Here is a 19,771-nt window from a genome sequence, read left to right on the forward strand (position 1 = left end):
TTGTGCCACTCGAGACTTCCAGCCTGCTTCACTCACTGTCCGTTCCTATAGGATCCAGGAATTAAAGTACATAATCATATTAGATTAAAGAAATACCATTTAAAATCAATATATGATGCAGTGGTTTGAAAGGGTCTCAGAGCCCCACAACGCTGTCCTCTGTGTGCAAAAGGACTCAGTCTGTAAAAGAGCCCCAAGCAGATCCAGTCTGGTGGAGAACAAGGGAGGGCTCACACCTGACCCATCCTCTGATGGTGGCCTCGGGGGTGGGAGGCTTCTAAAGGGAAGGAAACTAGAAAACTGGGGATGTTGGGTGCTCCAAATCTAATAAATTCAAAACCAATATCTGTGCCCTTCTCAGATATTTGAATGTCAGCTGTATTGGGAACTTTGTATCTTCTGCCAAATTACTGTTTTGCTCAAACAGCTTCCTAGTTAAACCGGAATCTTCCAGTTTCTCTTCGGAGAGCCACCTGTTCCCCAAAGCGTTCCAACTACAAACACCTTTCAGATGACTGTGTGTGGTCTTCCTTTTTGCTTTACTAAGCAAAGCCTTTTTATAATTAGCCCCTAAAAGCAGAAATTCAGTAAACAATCTGGTCTGTTTTATTGTTCCGTATCTAATCTGTTCGTTACACTGCTTTACTGAGTGACAAGTTAGAAAAATCAGATTCATTTTCTCCCTAATTGTTCATTCGTTAAACACTGCTTCATCTCAGTTATTATTCTAAGCCAGTTAAGTGTGTTTGTGGCAAGACGTCGGCATGTGGAATTGGTCCAATGCCTATCAAGCCCCTTTCGGTTTTCTGTGCTCCATAGATAGAACAATTTGTGAATAAATGCTGACCCTGAGCTATACCCAGGATGCTTGAAATGAAAATTTAGTTCTCTCTAATCTGCTCTGCCAAATCTGTGCATTCAAAGAACTGAAATAGAATTAATTAACAAGAATATTCCTGTCCAATTCCTCTGACAGAGATAAGTGGTACCTCCATTTTTTAGAATATGGTTTTATGGAAGAAAGTGGTTTGTGTCATTGTGACCAAGCTGTTTTATGAAAAGATACATATATACTGTGTTTATTCAATGTCAAACAACAGGATAAAATGAGAGCAGTTCCTTATTTACTCGGATGTTTCTAAATGGAAAGATGTTCGGCATCATATAAACAAAACCTAGGAGCAATGTGAGTCCCTACTTTGCTTTCCAAATGGATGCTTTAGCATCACGCAGGCCCAGCTTTAGATTCAAGTTCAAGCAAAAAATTTATCCAGTACAATCATTTTGGCTCCAGGAAACTCAAACTGTGTTTGTTCATATTTGAACCTGTTTGGGATACTCGCGGGAAGGGCTAGCCGAGAAGCATGAACTGGTTTTTGTTGCCCCGTTTCCTCCCCTACAGGGGCACATGGAAGGAGAAGTATGGGGGCTGGCGGCTCACCCTCGCCTGCCTGTCTGCGCAACAGTGAGCGACGATAAAACACTGCGGATCTGGGAACTGTCCTCCCAGCACCGTATGCTGGCAGTACGGAAACTCAAAAAAGGTACGTGATGTCCCCGTACACATCTGTAAAAGTATTTACACCCAAAAGTATTGGATTCATTCGTCTGTTCATCCAGCTAATATTTACCGAGCGCACCTATTACATGCCCCCAGATATGCTGGGTGATGGGGGTTTAGTGTTTGTTGCTACACATATAGCTTAATCACCTGGAGAATCGTTCCAGAAGGCTGGCCTGATCTATCAGTGCCCGGCTCTATTCTTTATTTCCTTGCACTGCACAGACATTTACCACCTGGGGGCAATATGTCCTTCCTCTTCTCATCTAGAACTGTGGGCACCAGTTGAAACTCATCAGCTTGTAAAGAATGCTGCTTATTTTTATGCCTAAGAGTCTCCAGAACTGATTTTATTACTGAAAAATGAAAGTCAGTTTAAAAATAATAGTTAATACCAAGAAACGAATAAATATGTATTGAACACCCGTATGCACTAGAGCTAAGAGGTATACCAAGAAGTGCAAATTCAGCAAACATTTATTGAGCAGCTTCTGTATATCAGGCACTGGGGATCCCAGGATGAACAGTCCCGTCTCTAGTGTCAGAGACGGACAAGATTTGAACAGATTCCCAGCAACGGCTGGTCCATTCAAATTGGGTAACTTGAGAAGCGTCTCAGAACGGGACTATTTATAAAGGGGTGGGCAGGGTATAGGAAATGACCAGGGCTGGTGCAGCACGATGCAGCTAGTAACAGCCGGGTACCATTGCCAGCCCTGGGCCTGAAGGGACAAGAGGAGGGGCAGCTGCTGGAACCTTGACAGTGAGAGCTGTGTGAGACGACAGCCTGGCAGGGGCTGTGATCGTCAGCCCGGAGGTTCAGCCAGCATGCAGTGACCCCACAGGGAGGCAGCCAAGGGAGCACATGCCCCAGCCTCCCTGTGCTTTATCCTTCCTTCCCTGTTACCCTCCCTCCAGTCTCCTGCTGCCCCTTGACCAAATGAATCAGAAGCCAGGGGGTGAGGGGCCCACTGATCGAGTCCAGGAAGGCCAGCTCCTGGCACAGAGCAGGGCGGAGAGTGGGTGAGGACAGACAAACAAAAGATCTCTGGCACAAGCAAGGTATCGTGGAGGCTCAGGGTAAGGCCCACAGCCAGAGACAACTCCATCAGGGAGGAAACCTAAGAGCTGAGGCTCAAAGGACTTGTGAAAGTTAAGAAAGGAAAGGGTGAGATTGGGGCCTGGCCCCAGAGTATTTGTGCTAGGTACTTTTTTTTTTTTTGCGGTACGCGGGCCTCACTGCTGTGGCCTCTCCCGTTGCGGAGCACAGGCTCCGGACGTGCAGGCTCAGCGGCCATGGCTCACGGGCCCAGCTGCTCTGCGGCATGTGGGATCTTCCCGGACCGGGGCACGAGCCCACATCCCCTGCATCGGCAGGCGGACTCTCAACCACTGCGCCACCAGGGAAGCCCGCTAGGTACTTTTATAAATAGACATGGGGAGAGTATTCTAGGGGGATAAAATGAAAAAAAGGTGTCAAGACAGTAGTGACAATAATGACTGGCTAATATTGCTGAGCCAGTAACCGTGCTAGCACTTTGCCTTTGGTCTTCATGGAAACCCAAGGAGTAAGGCCTTTTTAACTTCCACTTACAAATTAGGAAGCTGAGGCACAGAGAACTTAAGTCATTTGCCCAGAGTTGCACAGCTAGTAAGTGATGGAACTGAGTTCATACTCAGGCAACGTGGCTTCAGAGAGCACACCTGTGGCCCCTGCATGATGGTGCCTCCCTCCACCATATTGCCTCTCTTCACACTGGACTTCTGGGTCTCAGTAGGTAGTGGAGCCAGGATTCAAACCCAAGTCTGACTCCAAAGCCCATGCTCTTACCCACTACAGGACTGACTCATTTGGCCACTAATTTATACTGGGGAAATAACAGACCAAGTCCTCGCTGTGACTGACTTGAATATCAGCCAATGGACTTTATTCACTAGGTTAAAAATTAGTTCAAAAGAACAACTAACACATCTGAGTTAGGATGGCCATTCAACCCAGTTTACAGCTGGTGTCCTGGTGTAATTATTAATAGCTCTCCCTTTTGCTGTCAGGTGTCATCATTCATACAATAAATTTTTATTCTTAACCTAATCGTGCTGTCCCTCCTCAAGGGCTGGTCTTTCTGTTCTTTCAGCACTAGCACCGTGCCTGATTCATAGTAGGTAAATAACTGCAAAGTGAATGGATGAAGAAAGGAAGGAAGGTATATTATACTTCAGATGAGCCAATTTAAAGTTATTGGTGTGGGGCTTCCCTGGTGGCACAGTGGTTGAGAATCCGCCTGCCGATGCAGGGGACACGGGTTCGTGCCCCGGTCCGGGAAGATCCCACATGCCACGGAGCGGCTGGGCCCGTGAGCCATGGCCGCTGAGCCTGCGCGTCCAGAGCCTGTGCTCCGCAACGGGAGAGACCACAGCAGTGAGAGGCCTGTGTACCGCAAAAAAAAAAAAAAAAATTAAAAATAAAATTAAAAAAAATAAAGTTATTGGTGTGAACGTGGCTTTTCAGCCTGCTCTGAACAGTGGCTGAGGGGTGGGTGTGGAAGCTCAGTTTGGAATGCCTTAGCACAAGGCAGCATGACTGTCCCATCCTAGGGCTGTGCTCACCAAAGTCTTGACAATAAGAAGAACAGGGCCAGGGAGGGGCCTATCCTTAAATAGGATTCTTATTAAATATATCCCCCACCGAGTCCATGCTCTTCATTTGGAAATGTCTCCCTGTGACCCTACAAAGCAGTAGAAAGCATTGATCGTGTAGCACCCTCAGCCCAGTTTTGCAGACACCCTTGGAGAGAATGTCTATATTCCATTCTTCTCATGACAGAAGAGACAGGAACAAAATCTTCCACCTCTAGAATTATGGATTATAATCACGGATCAGAGAATTAGAGTGACTAAAAGTAGAACAACAAGGTGCTCTAAAGTAAGTTCTGTGTGTAAAGCATGATAGGAAAAAAATTAGTTTCCAGAAATTTTATTACAGAACTCCCATTCTTAAATATCACGTCTTGGGAGCAGAAATACTGGTTATATTAATTATTTATTCCTTTTCCCCCTTCACTCTACTTGTCTTTTGAAAACTCCAGGTATTCAGATACGAAGAAATGAATGAATAAACCTCAAAAAAATTGAAAACTTATTTTTAATATTATGATCATTGTCCTTGGGTTTGGAGGGAAGAGATGTTCTAAATTATGAAGTTTTAGTTCTTCTCACCAGGAGTGTTAATTTAAAGACACAGTCACATGTCCATGAGCATATGCACATTTCCCCATCTCTGCATTTGCTTTGTTTGGTAGCAAAGTCTCGGATCATAACAGTGCTCTTTGTGGATTCTTTTGTAGGTGGAAGATGCTGTGCTTTCTCCCCTGATGGGAAAGCCTTAGCAGTTGGCTTGAATGATGGGAGTTTCCTGGTTGTAAATGCCGATACTGTTGAAGACATGGTCTCCTTCCATCACAGAAAAGAAATGATTTCTGACATTAAATTTTCAAAAGGTGAAGATGACGGCAAAAACTTTTTAAAACGTGTTGGGACAAAAAGTTACAAGAGTGGACCTTTTATAAATATTTCCTTGACCTTTAACCCATTTAAAAATGCTAAGTTCCTGGAAATAAATTCCCACATAAAAGGTTTTGGTGTTAACCACTCATTTTTTCTTTATAGATACAGGAAAATACCTTGCTGTGGCGTCCCATGATAACTTTGTGGATATTTACAACGTCCTTACAAGCAAAAGGGTTGGCATCTGTAAAGGTGCTTCTAGTTACATTACACACATTGACTGGGATTCTAGAGGTAAAGTATGTTGTGGCTTTTAAAATATAATTTCAGTTTTTAAAAATCATGTCCATTCATATACTGTTTCCAGAGCAAATGGCAGTTGAGTTTTAAAGAAAAACAGAGGGGGAAACTCACAACAGAACTGGTTGTAATTTTAGAACCCAGAGGCAGCTGCTGTTAACATTTTGAGTATTTTTCCATATTATTATTATTATTATTATTATTATTATTATTATTATTATTATTATTACTACCACTACTACTACTATTATTACTACCACTACTATAATTATTATTATTTTAATTATTTTATTTATTTTTGGCTGTGTTGGGTCTTCATTGCTGCGCGTGGGCTTTCTCTAGTTGCAGCGAGTGGGAGCTACTCTTCATTGCGGTGTGCCGGCTTCTCATTGTGGTGGCTTCTCTTTGTTGCAGAGCACGGGCTCTAGGTGCACAGGCTTCCATAGTTGTAGCATGTGGGCTCAGTAGTTGTGGCTCGCGGGCTCTAGAGCGCAGGCTCAGTAGTTGTGGCACACGGGCTTAGTTGCTCCGTGGCACGTGGGATCCTCCCGGACTGGGGCTCAAACCCGTGTCTCCTGCATTGGCAGGCGGATTCTTAACCACTGTGCCACCAGGGAAGTCCCTATAATTATTATTAACTCAAGCTATTGAGTTTTAAGACTGCTGAAGATATATGCTGCCTTCTATTACCATAGCAAGCCACCACTTCATCTCTGAGTATGGCATGCTGTGTCCTTGCCTTGTATCTCCTCCTTACTGCATTCCCTTTTCCTACCAATTCTCCATCTCCCAGAGAACTGCCCAAGAGGTTTCAAGTAATTTTCATCCTCCATTGGAGGTAGGAAGCTACATTCAGCTCACCTAGAGTTTCTCTGGTTTCTCTCAAAACTCCCAACCTACGCCCTACCTCCTCCAAGTCATGCCCACAGATGCCATGGGGATTTGTCTGTTTATTTATGTAACAAATCTAGCTCTTGCCATGTGCAGTCTTAAGCCAGAAAATGTGGAGGATCCAGAAGGGAGTGAGACGTGGTTCCTACTGCAAAGTTTATAACTTAGTGCGGGAGACATGCTTGTACCTGAACAATATAAGAGCACAGACTGGGTAAAACAGGGAGTAAGAAATGGTGGGTCACAGGGGAAGTGGTGAGCAGGGGCTCAGAGTGGGCCAAGCCAGCATTAAGTACCCAGGGTGCAGCATCCATGCTCTGGGGTGGGTCACTTTTAAAACCCATCCCGGGGACTTGGCTGATGTTGGAGTCCGGGGCAGATTGCTTTGGAACAGGCAGGGTCTCAGCTTTCAGAGAAGTTTTAGTCTATTGTGGTAGTAAGTGGTGTCTCTGAGGAAAGAGGGGAATCCATGGAGCCTTCATAGAAGGAGTGACCTTTGAGATGGATCTTGAAAGCTGAGTAGAAGTTCACCAGATGGCGACATCTGAAACGAGCGTCCCAGGCTCTGAAGGATCAGGGTGTGCCACTACGTGGAGGTGGGAAGAAGAACGGGGGATTAAGAAGCAGTAATGCTGAGCGGCTGCGGGCGGGAAGGGCAGGGAAAGCAGAGAGGCCAAGATGGGAAATAAAGGAGCTGTTACCTCACGCCAGGAAATTTAACCCCAAACTTTATCCTGTAGGCATTAGGTACCTCTGAGGGATTAGAGTGAGGCATTCCCTGCCATCCTGGGGAGGGTGAGTAAGCCTGGAGTTAGAAAGCAGCTAAAATAAACCAGGAGAAAGAGATGATGAGGGCCTTGACCAAAGAGAGGTTATTTCAGAGATGCCAGAATATTTTATTTCACGTATTTCTTGAAGTAGTGGCCGTAGACTGATCCTTCTGCCAGGCAGGGATTTACTTGTAGCTGTACTTGCTGCACCAGAATTTGGACTTAAGTGTTACAACCCGCAGGTGTTTCACACCGTGCAATAGATGGGAAGAAGGCATGCATGTCATTTATTGTGAGAGGTGCAAGTCCCAAGAAGGGCAAAGGGAGATCAGATAATTCCTCTCACTTTCACGTCAGGACCATCCAGATCCAGTGCCGAGGGCTTAGGCTGGCATGTATGATCAAACAGGACACTGGCCCGGGAGACATCTAGGAACCAGCGAGGTCCAGGGGGTGAATGGAAGCAGCTGCCTCTCACCCACCTTCTTTGATATTCTATGCTTTATCGTTTTTTTAAAAAGCAAGGATTTCAAAAAAAAAGCAAGGATTTCACCCTATTTGTTCTCTGGCTAACATCCCTAGATATGCCCCTTTGTGAGAAAGCTTTAGAACAGTGAGGGTCATCTTTATGCATATGTAGAATAGAGTGTGGTGAGTTTTATTTAGAACCCAACACACACACACACACACACACACAAAACACCTGACACAATATGTGAATCCCACCACTATGATGACCATTAGGGGGTTAAAACCAATTATTATTTACATTTTATGGAGTGAAGGACCAAGAGAAATTGGGGCATAGGAAGAATATGTTTTGATTGGGAAGATTTCTTTAAAATTATTTTTAACTGTGGTAAAGTACACCTAGCATAAAATTTACTGTCTTCACCATTTTGAGTATAGAGTTCAGTGGCATTAAATACATCCACATTATTGTGCAACCACCATCCCCATCCATCTCTAGAACTCTTTTCATCTTATAAAATTGAAACCCTATACCCATTAAATAGTAATTCCCCCTTCTCCATCCCCCAGTCCCTGACAAGCACCATTCCACTTCATGTCTCTATGAATTTGACTATTCTAGGTGCTTTATATAAGTGGAATCATACAGTATCTGTCTTTTTGTAACTGGCTTATTTCATTTAGCATAATGTCCTGAAGGTTCATCCATGTTGTAACATGTGTCAGAATTACTTTCCTTTTTAAGGCTGAATAGTATTCCACTGTGTGTGTATACCACATTTTGTTTATCCATTCATCCATCAGTGGTTACTTGGGTTGCCTACAACTTTTGGCTCTTGTGAATAATGCTGCTTTGAACAGGGTGTACAGTTCTTTTGAGTATTTGCCCAGAAGTGAAATTTCTGGAAAAAATGATAATTCCACTTTTAATTTTTTGAGGAACCACCATACTGTCTTCCACAGCAGCTGCACCATTTTACATTCCCACCAACAGTGCACAAGGGTTTCAAGTTCTCTGCATCCTCACCAACATTTGTTATTTTCTGTTTTGTTTTGTTTTTGATAGTAGCTATCCTAAATGGCGATGAGATGGGACATTGCAGTTGTATTTACATTTGGGGAAGGTTATTTTTTTTTTATTCTTCAAATGTGTTGTAGGCCCTCTGTCAGATGTAGGGATATAAAGAGGAATAAACCCCGGATGGGAAGAATAAACCCTTGGCGGGGATCAGTGGGCTGCCACCATAGAGGGGCCTGGGCGGAGGTCGGTATTGAGGTCCTCAGTGTGGAGCCATCACTTTGCAGGGAGAGAGGCAAACCTCACTATTTCCATAATTCTGCCCAAAGCCAGAGTCTGTGGTCCAACTAGCACATAGGGTGATGGGAAAGACAGAATAAGGAGGCCAGGGTCTTTAAAAAGCCACTTTGCCTCTCATCCGAAGTGGCCCCTTCAGTCAGTTAAGAGAATCAGACCAAATGGTTTCTGTGGCCTGAGAGGAGAACAGAATATTTTTGATTTTTAGGGAGGAGTTATGCCATCTGGAGAATAAGAGCAAGTGTACCCGTGAATCTTCCCTGGTTTAACTCCAATTTTGTTGCCATGAGACGTGTGTCATATTGATATTCTTCCGCTCCTGATATCCCAATTCCTAAAATGCCTACCCTCCAGCATGTGCCAGGCTGCCTCAAGATCAGCCTAGCTTTTCACAGCAGGGCCTCGAGGGCCTACAGAGGGTAGAGAGCAGAACTTAGATGCAGGGATCTGTTTCATTCCTTTGATCTTGTCAAAAATAGTGAACACATTTGCCGCAGCCAGCTGGCTCGTCAGGGGTGGGGAATGGCACAGCCGCCAGCCTCCGCAGCCTTCCGTGTCCATGGCAACCTCAGGTCCCAGGGAAACTGAAAAGCTCATTGGGCTTTTGCAGGAACAGCAGCTACCCCTGAATAAAAGCTCCTGCACAGAATGCCTGAGAAAGAAAAAATATATATGGAAAGAGAGAAAACATGGAAGGGTATTTTCTAGCTGCTGTTAGTTCATTTCCAGAAATATCAGGACTGTAAGATCTTTTACCAACTAACAGTTTGAGCCATGATAGGACACCTCATTCCCATTTTCACTGCAAATGGCCTGATGTGTTTGGTATATTTAGTACCAATTTTGGAATTGTTCTAACTTGTAAATTATATAGCAACTGGGGTGACATGTATGAATCACTCTGGATTATAAAGCTCTAGGCACCTGCAATATGTGTGATTTACTGGACCTGCTTAGTGATGGGGACAGCTATCTCTTTCAATTCTCTTATTCTGTGTGAATGGACATTTCTAGTTAATAAAAATGTGAGGATTCTAAAAGAATAGGGTTACTGTTATTCAGGGACAAATTATCCTTTTTGCTCTTTGCTTCTGCTCCTGCCCTCAGAATATTTCCGTGGTTATATATTACAGAGCAGCAGGCAGTGGAAAAAAAGGAATGGTGACCTAAATAGATCCTCTGTGCTTCAAAAAAAAAAATACAGTTTAATAACAGTAGTAAAGAAAATTTGGGGGGAAAACACACCCATAGTTCTACCTTCCTAACACAAGAATAATTGATTTTTAAAAAATTTCTTCATATCCTTGATTTCAGAAACCCACTCAAGCCAGCTTAAATTTAAAAATAAGAATAAAGAATGACTTTATTTGAAAGATAGGGATATTTCATAGAATCCAAGAGCAGGAAGCAACATCTCCCAAGAAACTGACTTTAGGAATGAATCAGAAAATGCCTAGAACCCAGCCAGGGAGTTCCCCTCCCCTCCTCTCCTGCTCTGAGGCATCCTGTCTCAGTGGCCACTGCTCTCCTGGGTCTGGTGCCTGCTTGTGGCCCCTCTCTCTGCACAGGCTGGCTTTCCCTAATTCATTTGCACAAGACCCACTTTCTGTTGCCCCCAAATGCCACCCCCAGTCCCAAAGGCTACATCTCCTCCCAGCAAGGCACCCACTGATTCAGCCTAAGATTCCAATTTCCCAGGAGAGAGAATTTGACTGCCTAGCCCAGTCTCCAGCCTGGTCGCTCCTGGGTCAATGTCCACCTCCAGAGTGCAGACAAGACAGCAGGGGCCCAGCCCACAGTGGAGGGCAGTTCTCAGGGAAGGGCGTGGGCTTGGTAGGTACCCACAGGTGTCTGTGGAGCTGCAAAGCATTTCTGGTGCTTGCAGAAGTGGTTTTGTAAACATTCCTGCAGTAAGAAAATACTTCACTGAGCTATTTTTATAGTTTTTGGTTTGTTTTTAAAGTAAAGTATGATCTTTGAAACTATGGTGTAAAGTGAGTTGTTAGGATTATCCTAGAGCTACAATCCTTTGAGTTCTCTTAGTATCGATCTCATGGCCAAAAATATCTAAAATTATCTATATTCAAAGAATGTTTTCATTGAATCTTTTAATCCTTTTCCCACATCCTTTGTTATTTGCAGTCACTCTTGAGAATTCTAAAAGTATACTTTGTAGATATATCTAGTTCATTGGAAAAATATTGATTACTCATTTTCATATAATGCTAAATAGCCAAAGCTGATTTAACTCCCTTTTTTCTTTTCTGATTTGCATACGTTGAGCCATAAAGTCAGGAAGACGGGCCCATTTCAGAGAAAATGTTCTCAGATTTACTTGCTCCTCACAGCCAAGGCAAACCCCCTAATCACTATTTTATAACTCAGCAAACTGGAAATGATCCAGGTTTCATTTAGGAAATTTGAGAACCTTGTTTTTAATTAGTCACTTAGAAACAGACCTGCAACTCCTGAAGTTTAGCCAAACTAGATTTCAGACCTAGGCGGTACCCACTTAAAGTTTAAAGAACATGATGTAACATGGAGTTCTTATTTTGCTATTATTTTTTCCACGAAGGACATTTCAAGGCTACTAGATATAAATAGTTATGGAAGAAAGAGAGAGAGTAGAAAATGTTAGTGTGCATATGTACACTGAATTATTTGCAGATGAAATGTTAGGATATCTGACGTTTGCTTCAAAGTAATCTGGGGTGAGGGAATGAGGAGGTTCCTGCAGCAGGGCCAGCCATGTGCTAATAACCAGGACCAGCCATGTGCTAATAACCTTCGAGGCTGGACATTGGCCCCATAGGGCTTCTTTATACTATTACTTCCATATATGTTTGAGATTTTCCATCGTTTAAAACATGCTGAAAAAATACTAGAAAGTAGATCTTTTGAGTCATTTAAATTTTCAAGCCATAAAGGATCATTGATATGATAGGAGGAGAATTAAGAAATCTAATCTTTTTCAATATTAATCAAAATGGATCCAAGATTAAAAATTTACATCAGACCGAAAGACTATTTTTGCTCAACATTTTGTTTGGGGAAAAGTCTTGGATTTCTTTATAAATTTTCAAGTAAAAAAGGAAGGGGGGAATGGAATGAGCATTTACAGTTTGTTTTATGTGTCCTTGTCTTCCTGTTTCTAAATGTTAAAGGGCAAATTTAGAATTTATATCCTAGTAAGCACAAATGCTTACGAGGTTCTTGCTTCCAGTGCCATAATTCTTGCCAAAGCAGTTTGCTTTTACTACATTTCTGTGCTAGGAGGCAACAGGGGAAAAGAGCAAAAAAAAAATTTTTGTCAGGCTTTGGAAAAATAGCTTTCAATGCAACAGAGTAAAACACAGCAAGCTTGATTCTTCTAGTTTTGAAGGATGTTCAAGGTCAGATTTTATGAGGTTCGTATTTTTTAAAATCACAGCTTTGGAGTTTGTACCTTGCCATGTAATTGTCTTTGCATGCACTTCTGGATCATTCAACATATATTTACTCAGTTTATGAGACTTTGATTAAAATGAATCAAAATAGTAGCAATCATGTTCATCACTTTATAACAAAAAGATAAATGCAGAGTTTAATTGTCTTCCTACTTTATTCTATCATAACAGGGAAATTACTGCAAGTTAATTCAGGTGCCAAAGAACAACTCTTTTTTGAAGCTCCAAGAGGCAAACGGCACATAATAAGACCTTCAGAGGTAACAGTCAGACACAAAGCTTTTTAAAAAGTATTTCATGAAAATTTAGTATATGCATTTTAACAAAACCTATCAATTATTATTCACTAATATGAGTTATAGTTTGTGTATCTTTAAGCTTGACCATTTCTTAAATCTGACTGCTTAGCCTGGTTTCCTACTTTCTGAGGACATATGGATTTACTGTACCACAAACGTAGCAATGCACAGTTGGCATTCTGCTTAATTTTTCTCTGCCAGAAGACAATGACTGAGCTAACAATTTGGATGCTACATATTACTTTTCCCACTCTACATGTCCTGTCATTTTATGTAAAGCTTTTTATGAACGTAAAGTTTTGAAATGTGCTTTCTCAATGGTTACTGTTTGTAATAGTAAAAATACCTTCTACAACAAGAGAAATTATTTTTCAAAACAAAACATTCCACAACCTGACCATCCTAATGTAGCAAACTGTTTCCTTTTTCCATATTTTCCTCGTGCTCTTAGCCACATACACCATTTTTTAATTGCTGAAGTCAAAGCCTAGATAAAATTTTTGAATCCATGAACTAACGCCTTCCTAAAAGCTCTTCCTAAAGGCTCGCTGCTTTTGTCTTTCAGTCTGCACAGTGCTTCCATGTAGTGAACCCTGATGGCCAAAAAGTCATTGCCTGATTAGCACTAAGGACATCCTTCTAGTCCCAGGAGACAATCTGACTCATTTTTTCGCTATGTAACCTTCGATGAAAGAAAAGGAAATATTGCTTCCTTAGAGGAAAAAGGGTCAAGGGTACGCCACTGAGGGACAGGCATCTTCCTCTCTCTAGCTTCAGTTAGCCGGTAATATAAACAATCCCGGTATTCTAATGTACTCCCAGAGACATCTGGACTCATGTCCATTCATAATATTTTCATTGTTTCTAAAGGAAATATATGTGCAGTACATAAGAAACCCAAGTTGTTATGGGTGATGGCATTGTATTAATGGAAACTGTTAATGGATCGATTGATCTCACTCTCCAACTCCAGTTTATTGATCTTTGATCAGTCTTCATTTTAACTTATTTATATGGGGAAACTTTAATAGCCTTGAGTAAGGGACATTTTAAGTTATGTCATTCCTTCACTGAACATCTGTGGAATGTGCCGGGCACTTCATATACCTATAATCCAATCCTCACAGCAGCCTCTCCTGATTACTTATCAGTCTCATTTTACAGACAGGGAAATTAAGGCTCCAAGAAAGTAAGAGGACCTTGGAGCTGTGATCCTAGCCTAGAGGGGTCTGTGTGTGACTCCCCAGCCTAGACAATGCAGCATCATTTTACATCACTTCACCTGTTCTAGTGCCCCAAATAAGTATACTACTGATAAAATAAGATGCAATCGGACCAAATGGTGAAGAGAGGATGAGGCCAACTTGGGACATATGAGCAATTATTATGTTAAAAAAAAAAACCTACCAAAGGGAAATTTATGTTAAGTCTTCCTGAAGTGCCAGGCTCTGGCTCTGAAGAGTTCATTTGTCCCTCTGCAGTGTATAGTTTTTGTTCCAGAGGCTGATCTCTGGTGCTGTTGGTTGGGGAGTCCCTCCAGTTAAGGTCGCCTCAGCCTGGCCACCCTGGTATTGGCACTACTAAGAGCTCCAAAGAGGTAGCTCGTCCTTTTACTTACCAATAGTGTCAGGCTCTTCAATTAAGTATGAAGGGTTTTGAAAATCTCCTTTTCAAAGAAGATTTTTTTTTTTAAAGGAACAGTCATGGTGAAACTAACACAAAGCTTACCCAGCAAATTGTTAACTATGACAAATATTAAAATGTCCATTTATATTCATCTGATGCAGCATGGTGCAGATAAGCCGGCTCTATACTAGCAGCCCGAGTCTCTGGAGCTTGACTTTCCCTCTCCTTGCCAAGCAGGCTGGGATTTAAGTGACTAACCTCTCTCTGGGCTCCAGTCACCTCCTCTGCAAAATGATGATGATAATGACATACCTGCCTGGGGCAAGGTGCTGTGGAAGACACCCCTGGAGGACTCTTCTGCCATCTAAAGTCCAGGGTTTTTAACAAGTTTATTTACCCCTTTTGGGTTTTGTCAGTTACAGGGATCATTCTTTTTTTTTTTTAATTTATTTTATTGAAGTATAATTGATTCCCAATGTTGTGTTCATTTCTACTGTACAGCAAAGTGACTCAGTTATACATATATATACATTTTTTCATATTCTTTTCCATTATGGTTTATCATAGGATATTGAGTATAGTTACAGGGATCACTCCTAATGCTCCATTTTTTTGTGTGTGTGGTACGCGGGCCTCTCACTGTTGTGGCCCCCCCACCGCTGCGGAGCACAGGCTCCGGACGTGCAGGCTCAGCGGCCATGGCCCACGGGCCCAGCCGCTCCACGGCATGTGGGATCTTCCCGGACCGGGGCACGAACCCACGTCCCCTGCATCGGCAGGCGGACTCTCAACCACTGCGCCTCCAGGGAAGCCCCTAATGCTCCATTTTAAATGCGATTTCTATAGCTTCCCGCAAGTTAGACATGCTTCCCCTGGAGAGCACAGTGTCCAGATCTGGCCAAGGGTGTTCTGTCGGGGTGACTGTAGGGTGATCAAATACCAGCTCACTGCCCATTCCTCCCTATATAATGAGGCCAGGAAAGGTGCCACCCAGGGAGGTGGCATTGGGGATAGACAAGGAAGGTGTCAGAAATGGAATCTCGTATCTGTAAGGGAGTCAGTGGCCAGAAAGCCCGTTTCTAGAACTAGAGGGGAGGTTCCCTGCTTCTTTTCCTGTGATGGTCAGTTGAAGATGTCATAAGGAGTTGGGGAGACTCCACTTGCACTTCAGAAAACTGAGGTAATTGTTGGGGAACCACTTCACGTCACCTAAGTCTGTGACCTTGCCTCAGGCACCCCAAGTCACTGGGTGAACCACAGCTTTTTGGTTCCAATTCTGCATGTGTCCAGAAGAAACACAGAATATTAAATGAGGAGAAATTTGCGTGACCAAATATGTATAGCACCTCCCCACGTTGTGACTAAAATCCTGGCTGCATCTTTATCTTGTCATTTCCCTTCTAGGCAGCGGTACCAAGCAGAAAACAACAGAAATGGAGGCGAGGTGTGTTAACAACGTGCACCAGAAAGCAGTTTCCAGATTCAAAGAGAGCAATCTGGCCTTTAATTTTAGCTACAGTTCTCTAATGATTTTTTATACCCTTTTAAACAGTGCTTTAAAGTGCTTATGTAAAGAACCTGTAACGTTAAGGTATACTAGCAGATCTTGAATGAAAGTAAATGAGATCACATCCCCCAGGAAAGTCTAATAACAAAGTGTTATTGTTACTGTTTTCTTTTTTAAAAAAGGAAAGAAAATCCTCAATTTTATCAGAATTTAACCTACATGAATTGCAAATCCTCTGTTTGAGAATTTCAGACACGTGTTAAAGGATAAAATGTATATTCGTGGCAATACAATATGAACAGCTCCTCCAGTTTTAAAGATGGTCTCTCTAGAGCATAAAGAATGTTAAGAATCTTATTACTGCAGAATCTTATTACTCTTTCCTCCAAGGAAGCAGCCCTTTAAAAAGTTATGTCCTGTGACTTTTTAAAATAATTTGCTAAATGATCAGCCCCATCGATCAATCCAGCTCAGTGGTTCTCAATTGGGATCAATTTGCCCCCTCTCCCAGGGATATTTGACAATGTCTGGGGACAACCTGGGGAGGTGGTGCTACTGGCATCCAGTAGGTAGAGGACAGGGATGCTGCTAAAAAGGACAGCCCCTGACAATAAAGAATTATCCCTCCTAAAATGTCAATAGGGCTGATGCTGAGAAACCCTGATCTAGCTTATGGCATATACAATGATAAATGTCTAGGTAAGAACTAAAAACCTTTGGTATTGTCAGGTGTCCATAATTCCAACATGTTCACTTTATCTAGGGGAACATATATGGAGGTTTGACTACAGTGTTATTGAGACAATGCATATACCACTTTAAAAATGCAGCTGAGAACTTAGGCACCGCAGCATACAACAAATGCCTGGTGTTGGCAAAGTCATAATTTAGAACTATTCAGCCTCCATTTGTTTCTTTTAAATAAAACAAAAAGATCTCTAGGTTTTATGAAAATATATTAATTTTCCTTCCTTCTTTTCAAGATTGAGAAGATAGAGTGGGACGCTTGGACCTGTGTGCTGGGGCCCACCTGTGAGGGCATCTGGCCAGTGCACAGTGATGTGACTGATGTGAATGCTGCCAGTCTCACCAAAGACCATTCCCTCTTAGCCACAGGAGATGATTTTGGTTTTGTTAAGCTTTTTTCATATCCTGTCAAGGTAATATTGCATGTTTATTATATATACTTGCTCAGTCTCATTAATACCCCCAAATCTATCTATTGTATCTAAGTGGATTTTTAAATATTGAAGGAATAAGCAATCAGTAGTGTAATCTACAATATCATGGTTATTTACGCTGTATAGAAAGCTTTGTGACATTATGTTTACTGGTTTGAGTCAGAGTCTTGTGGAGTAGAATTCCTCCTTGAAAGGCCGTCAGTGGACATCAAATCCAGCATCTCACAAACTGCAAAGTAAGATTTTTCTCTACATCTTGGACTGGTGTCTTTACTAGCATACTTCTAGGGATGAAGAACTTACTACCACACAAAGCAGCCCAATTCATTTGTAAATTGCTCCATTGTTAAAATGCTTTGCTCTGTATTGAGTTGATTTTTTTCCTTTAGCCAAAGTTCTGCCTTCTGAATCATTGTTGAATGAGTCCAGTCTTCTGACAGCCTTTTCTCCAGCCTAAACATCTCCAATTCCTTCAGCCACTTCCCGAGTGACATGGTGTCTAGCTCCCTCCTCCCTCTAAGCATAATCCATTTTATCAAGTCCATTAACAAATTTTTTTTGTTTCTTCTTCTTTCAGTTTTATTGAGATATAACTGACATGTAACACTGTGTAAGTTTAAGGTGTACAGCATAATGATTTGTCATATACATCTCATGAAATGATTATCACGATAAGTTTAGTGAACATCTATCATCTAATACAGATACAAAACAACAGAAAAAGAAAAAAAATTTTTTTCCTTGTGATGCGAACTCTTAGGATTTACTTTCTTAACAACTTTCATTATATCATATGCAGAGTTAGCTATAGTCATCATGTTATAGCATTATATCCCTAGTACTTATTTATCTTATAACTGGAAGTTTGTACCTATTGACTGCCTTCATCCAATCCCCACACACACACCACTCACCTCTGGTAACTACAAATGTGATCTCTTTTTCCATGAGTTTGTTTATTTGTTTGTTTGTTTTGAAGTATAATTGACCTAAAACACTGTGTTCAGATATTACATTATTATTGACTATATTCCCCACTCTGTATGTTTCATCCCCCTGACTCATTTATTTTGTAACTGGAAGTTTGTGACTCTTCATCTCCCTTACCCATTTCAATTCCATTTTAAACTGTCTCATCTAAAACCAAATTCAGGTCCATCCAGGTTGCTGCAAATGGCAGTATTTCATTCTTCTTAATGGCTGAATAATATTCCATTGTATACATGTACCACATCTTCTTTACCCATTCATCTGTCAGTGGACATTTAGGTGGCTTCCATGTCCTGGCTATTGTAAATAGCACTGCAGTGAACATTGGGGTGCATGTATCTTTTCAAACCATGTTTTTCTCTGGATATATGCCCAGGAGTAGGATTGCTGGATCATATGGTAGCTCTATTTTTAGTTTCTTAAGGAACCTCCATACTGTTCTCCATAGTGGCTGTACACCTGAAAGTAGCACAACATTGTTAATCAACTATACTCTAATATAAAATAAAAATAAAAAAAAATAAAACCAAATTCGGTGATTCAGATGCAATCTGACCAGCTCAGGGTACAGTAGGACTCATCTTCTTGTTTTGATTTTATTTTTGCATTAAAACAAACTTAAGATGGCATCAACCCTTTTGGCTGCCATACCACACACCTGAATCGTAGATGTTATTCCCCCAAATGTTAGGGTTATCCCCTATCTTGGACTTATCCAATTGATTTCCTAAAATCTGAGTAAGTACAGAACTTTGTATTTGTACCAAATAAGATATATCTTATTTATTTTCCCTAGTTCCAACAACCTGTCAACATCTTTGAAATACCTTTTCAAAGTATTTACTTTCCCTTCCAGCATCCTCTGAGTTCACAAGTGTGAGTTCCAAATCATGGAAAGAAAAAGACAGAACAACTAGACACCACCACCACCCAGAGCCCCCATTCATTTTGGCATTCTAATTCATTAATGTACACGTATCAGTAACAGACATTTAAATCTGTCGGACCATGTCCTCATGGAGATCACATTTCTGTCTCTAATCCAACAAGACATCATTAAAACTTAGCAGATGTCTTGCTGAAAGCCAGATTGTGTTGCTGGTATCCCTAATCTCTCCTAATAAACCAACCAATAAAAGATAAGCAGTTAGTTCACAGTGAACCCTTGTTGTTGCCTAGTCATCATTATTTCCTTTTCCAAGTGCTTATCAACCTTGTGTGTAATAATTCACCCTAGAATTTTCGAGGGATTGCATCAACTCATGAATCAGTATTTGCCAGAGTCTACTTGTTTTCCCTTTTGGATACAGGAACCTATTTTTTTGGATGCCACCTCTCCTGGTTTCTAAACTCTTAGCTATTACTGACCTTATTTCTATGGTCACATTTAAACGTGTCTGTACTCAAGGACAGGAGCTCTCTTTGGCCCTTACTGGTTTGAAGAGCGTTCCCTTTAATAGAGGACATCATTAAATCTGCTTCCTGTTCATATTAAACCATCTGATGTAAGAAGTGTTCCTAACTTTTCTTTCTTTTTCTTCTAGCCCTAAATACATCCTTTTTTTTTGTATTTCCAATAGTTCGCTTTATATTTTAAGAAAAATTTTTAACATCTTTATTGGAATATAATTGCTTTACAATGTTGTGTTAGTTTCTGCTGTATAACAAAGTGAATCAGCTATACATATACATATATCCCCATATCCCCTCCCTCTTGCGTCTCCCCGCACCACCCTCTCTATCCCACCCCTCTAGGTGGTCACAAAGCACCAAGCTGATCTCCCTGTGCTATGCAGCTGCTTCCCACTACCTATCTGTTTTACATTTGGTAGTGTATATATGTCAAAGCTACTCTCTCACTTAGTCCCAGCTTACCCTTCCCTCTCCCCATGTCCTCAAGTCCATTCTCT

The 19,771-nt window shown here is 41.6% G+C and overlaps 1 protein-coding gene across 5 annotated transcripts in view; it reads left to right on the forward strand.

The window, feature by feature from the left end:
- EML6 (EMAP like 6) overlaps positions 1-19,771 on the forward strand; it is a 377,195-nt gene that overhangs the window by 299,492 nt on the left and 57,932 nt on the right. For all 5 annotated transcript variants that reach the window (XM_082641845.1, XM_082641844.1, XM_082641847.1 and 2 more), the window contains 5 exons: positions 1,403-1,544; positions 4,906-5,058; positions 5,228-5,359; positions 12,430-12,518; positions 16,674-16,850. In XM_082641845.1, coding sequence (XP_082497971.1) covers positions 1,403-1,544; positions 4,906-5,058; positions 5,228-5,359; positions 12,430-12,518; positions 16,674-16,850 — 693 coding nt within the window. The remainder of the gene's footprint in view (positions 1-1,402; positions 1,545-4,905; positions 5,059-5,227; positions 5,360-12,429; positions 12,519-16,673; positions 16,851-19,771) is intronic.

This window comes from Mesoplodon mirus (assembly GCF_964341445.2).
Source record: "Mesoplodon mirus genome assembly, chromosome: 14".
Taxonomy (NCBI): Eukaryota; Metazoa; Chordata; class Mammalia; order Artiodactyla; family Ziphiidae; genus Mesoplodon; species Mesoplodon mirus.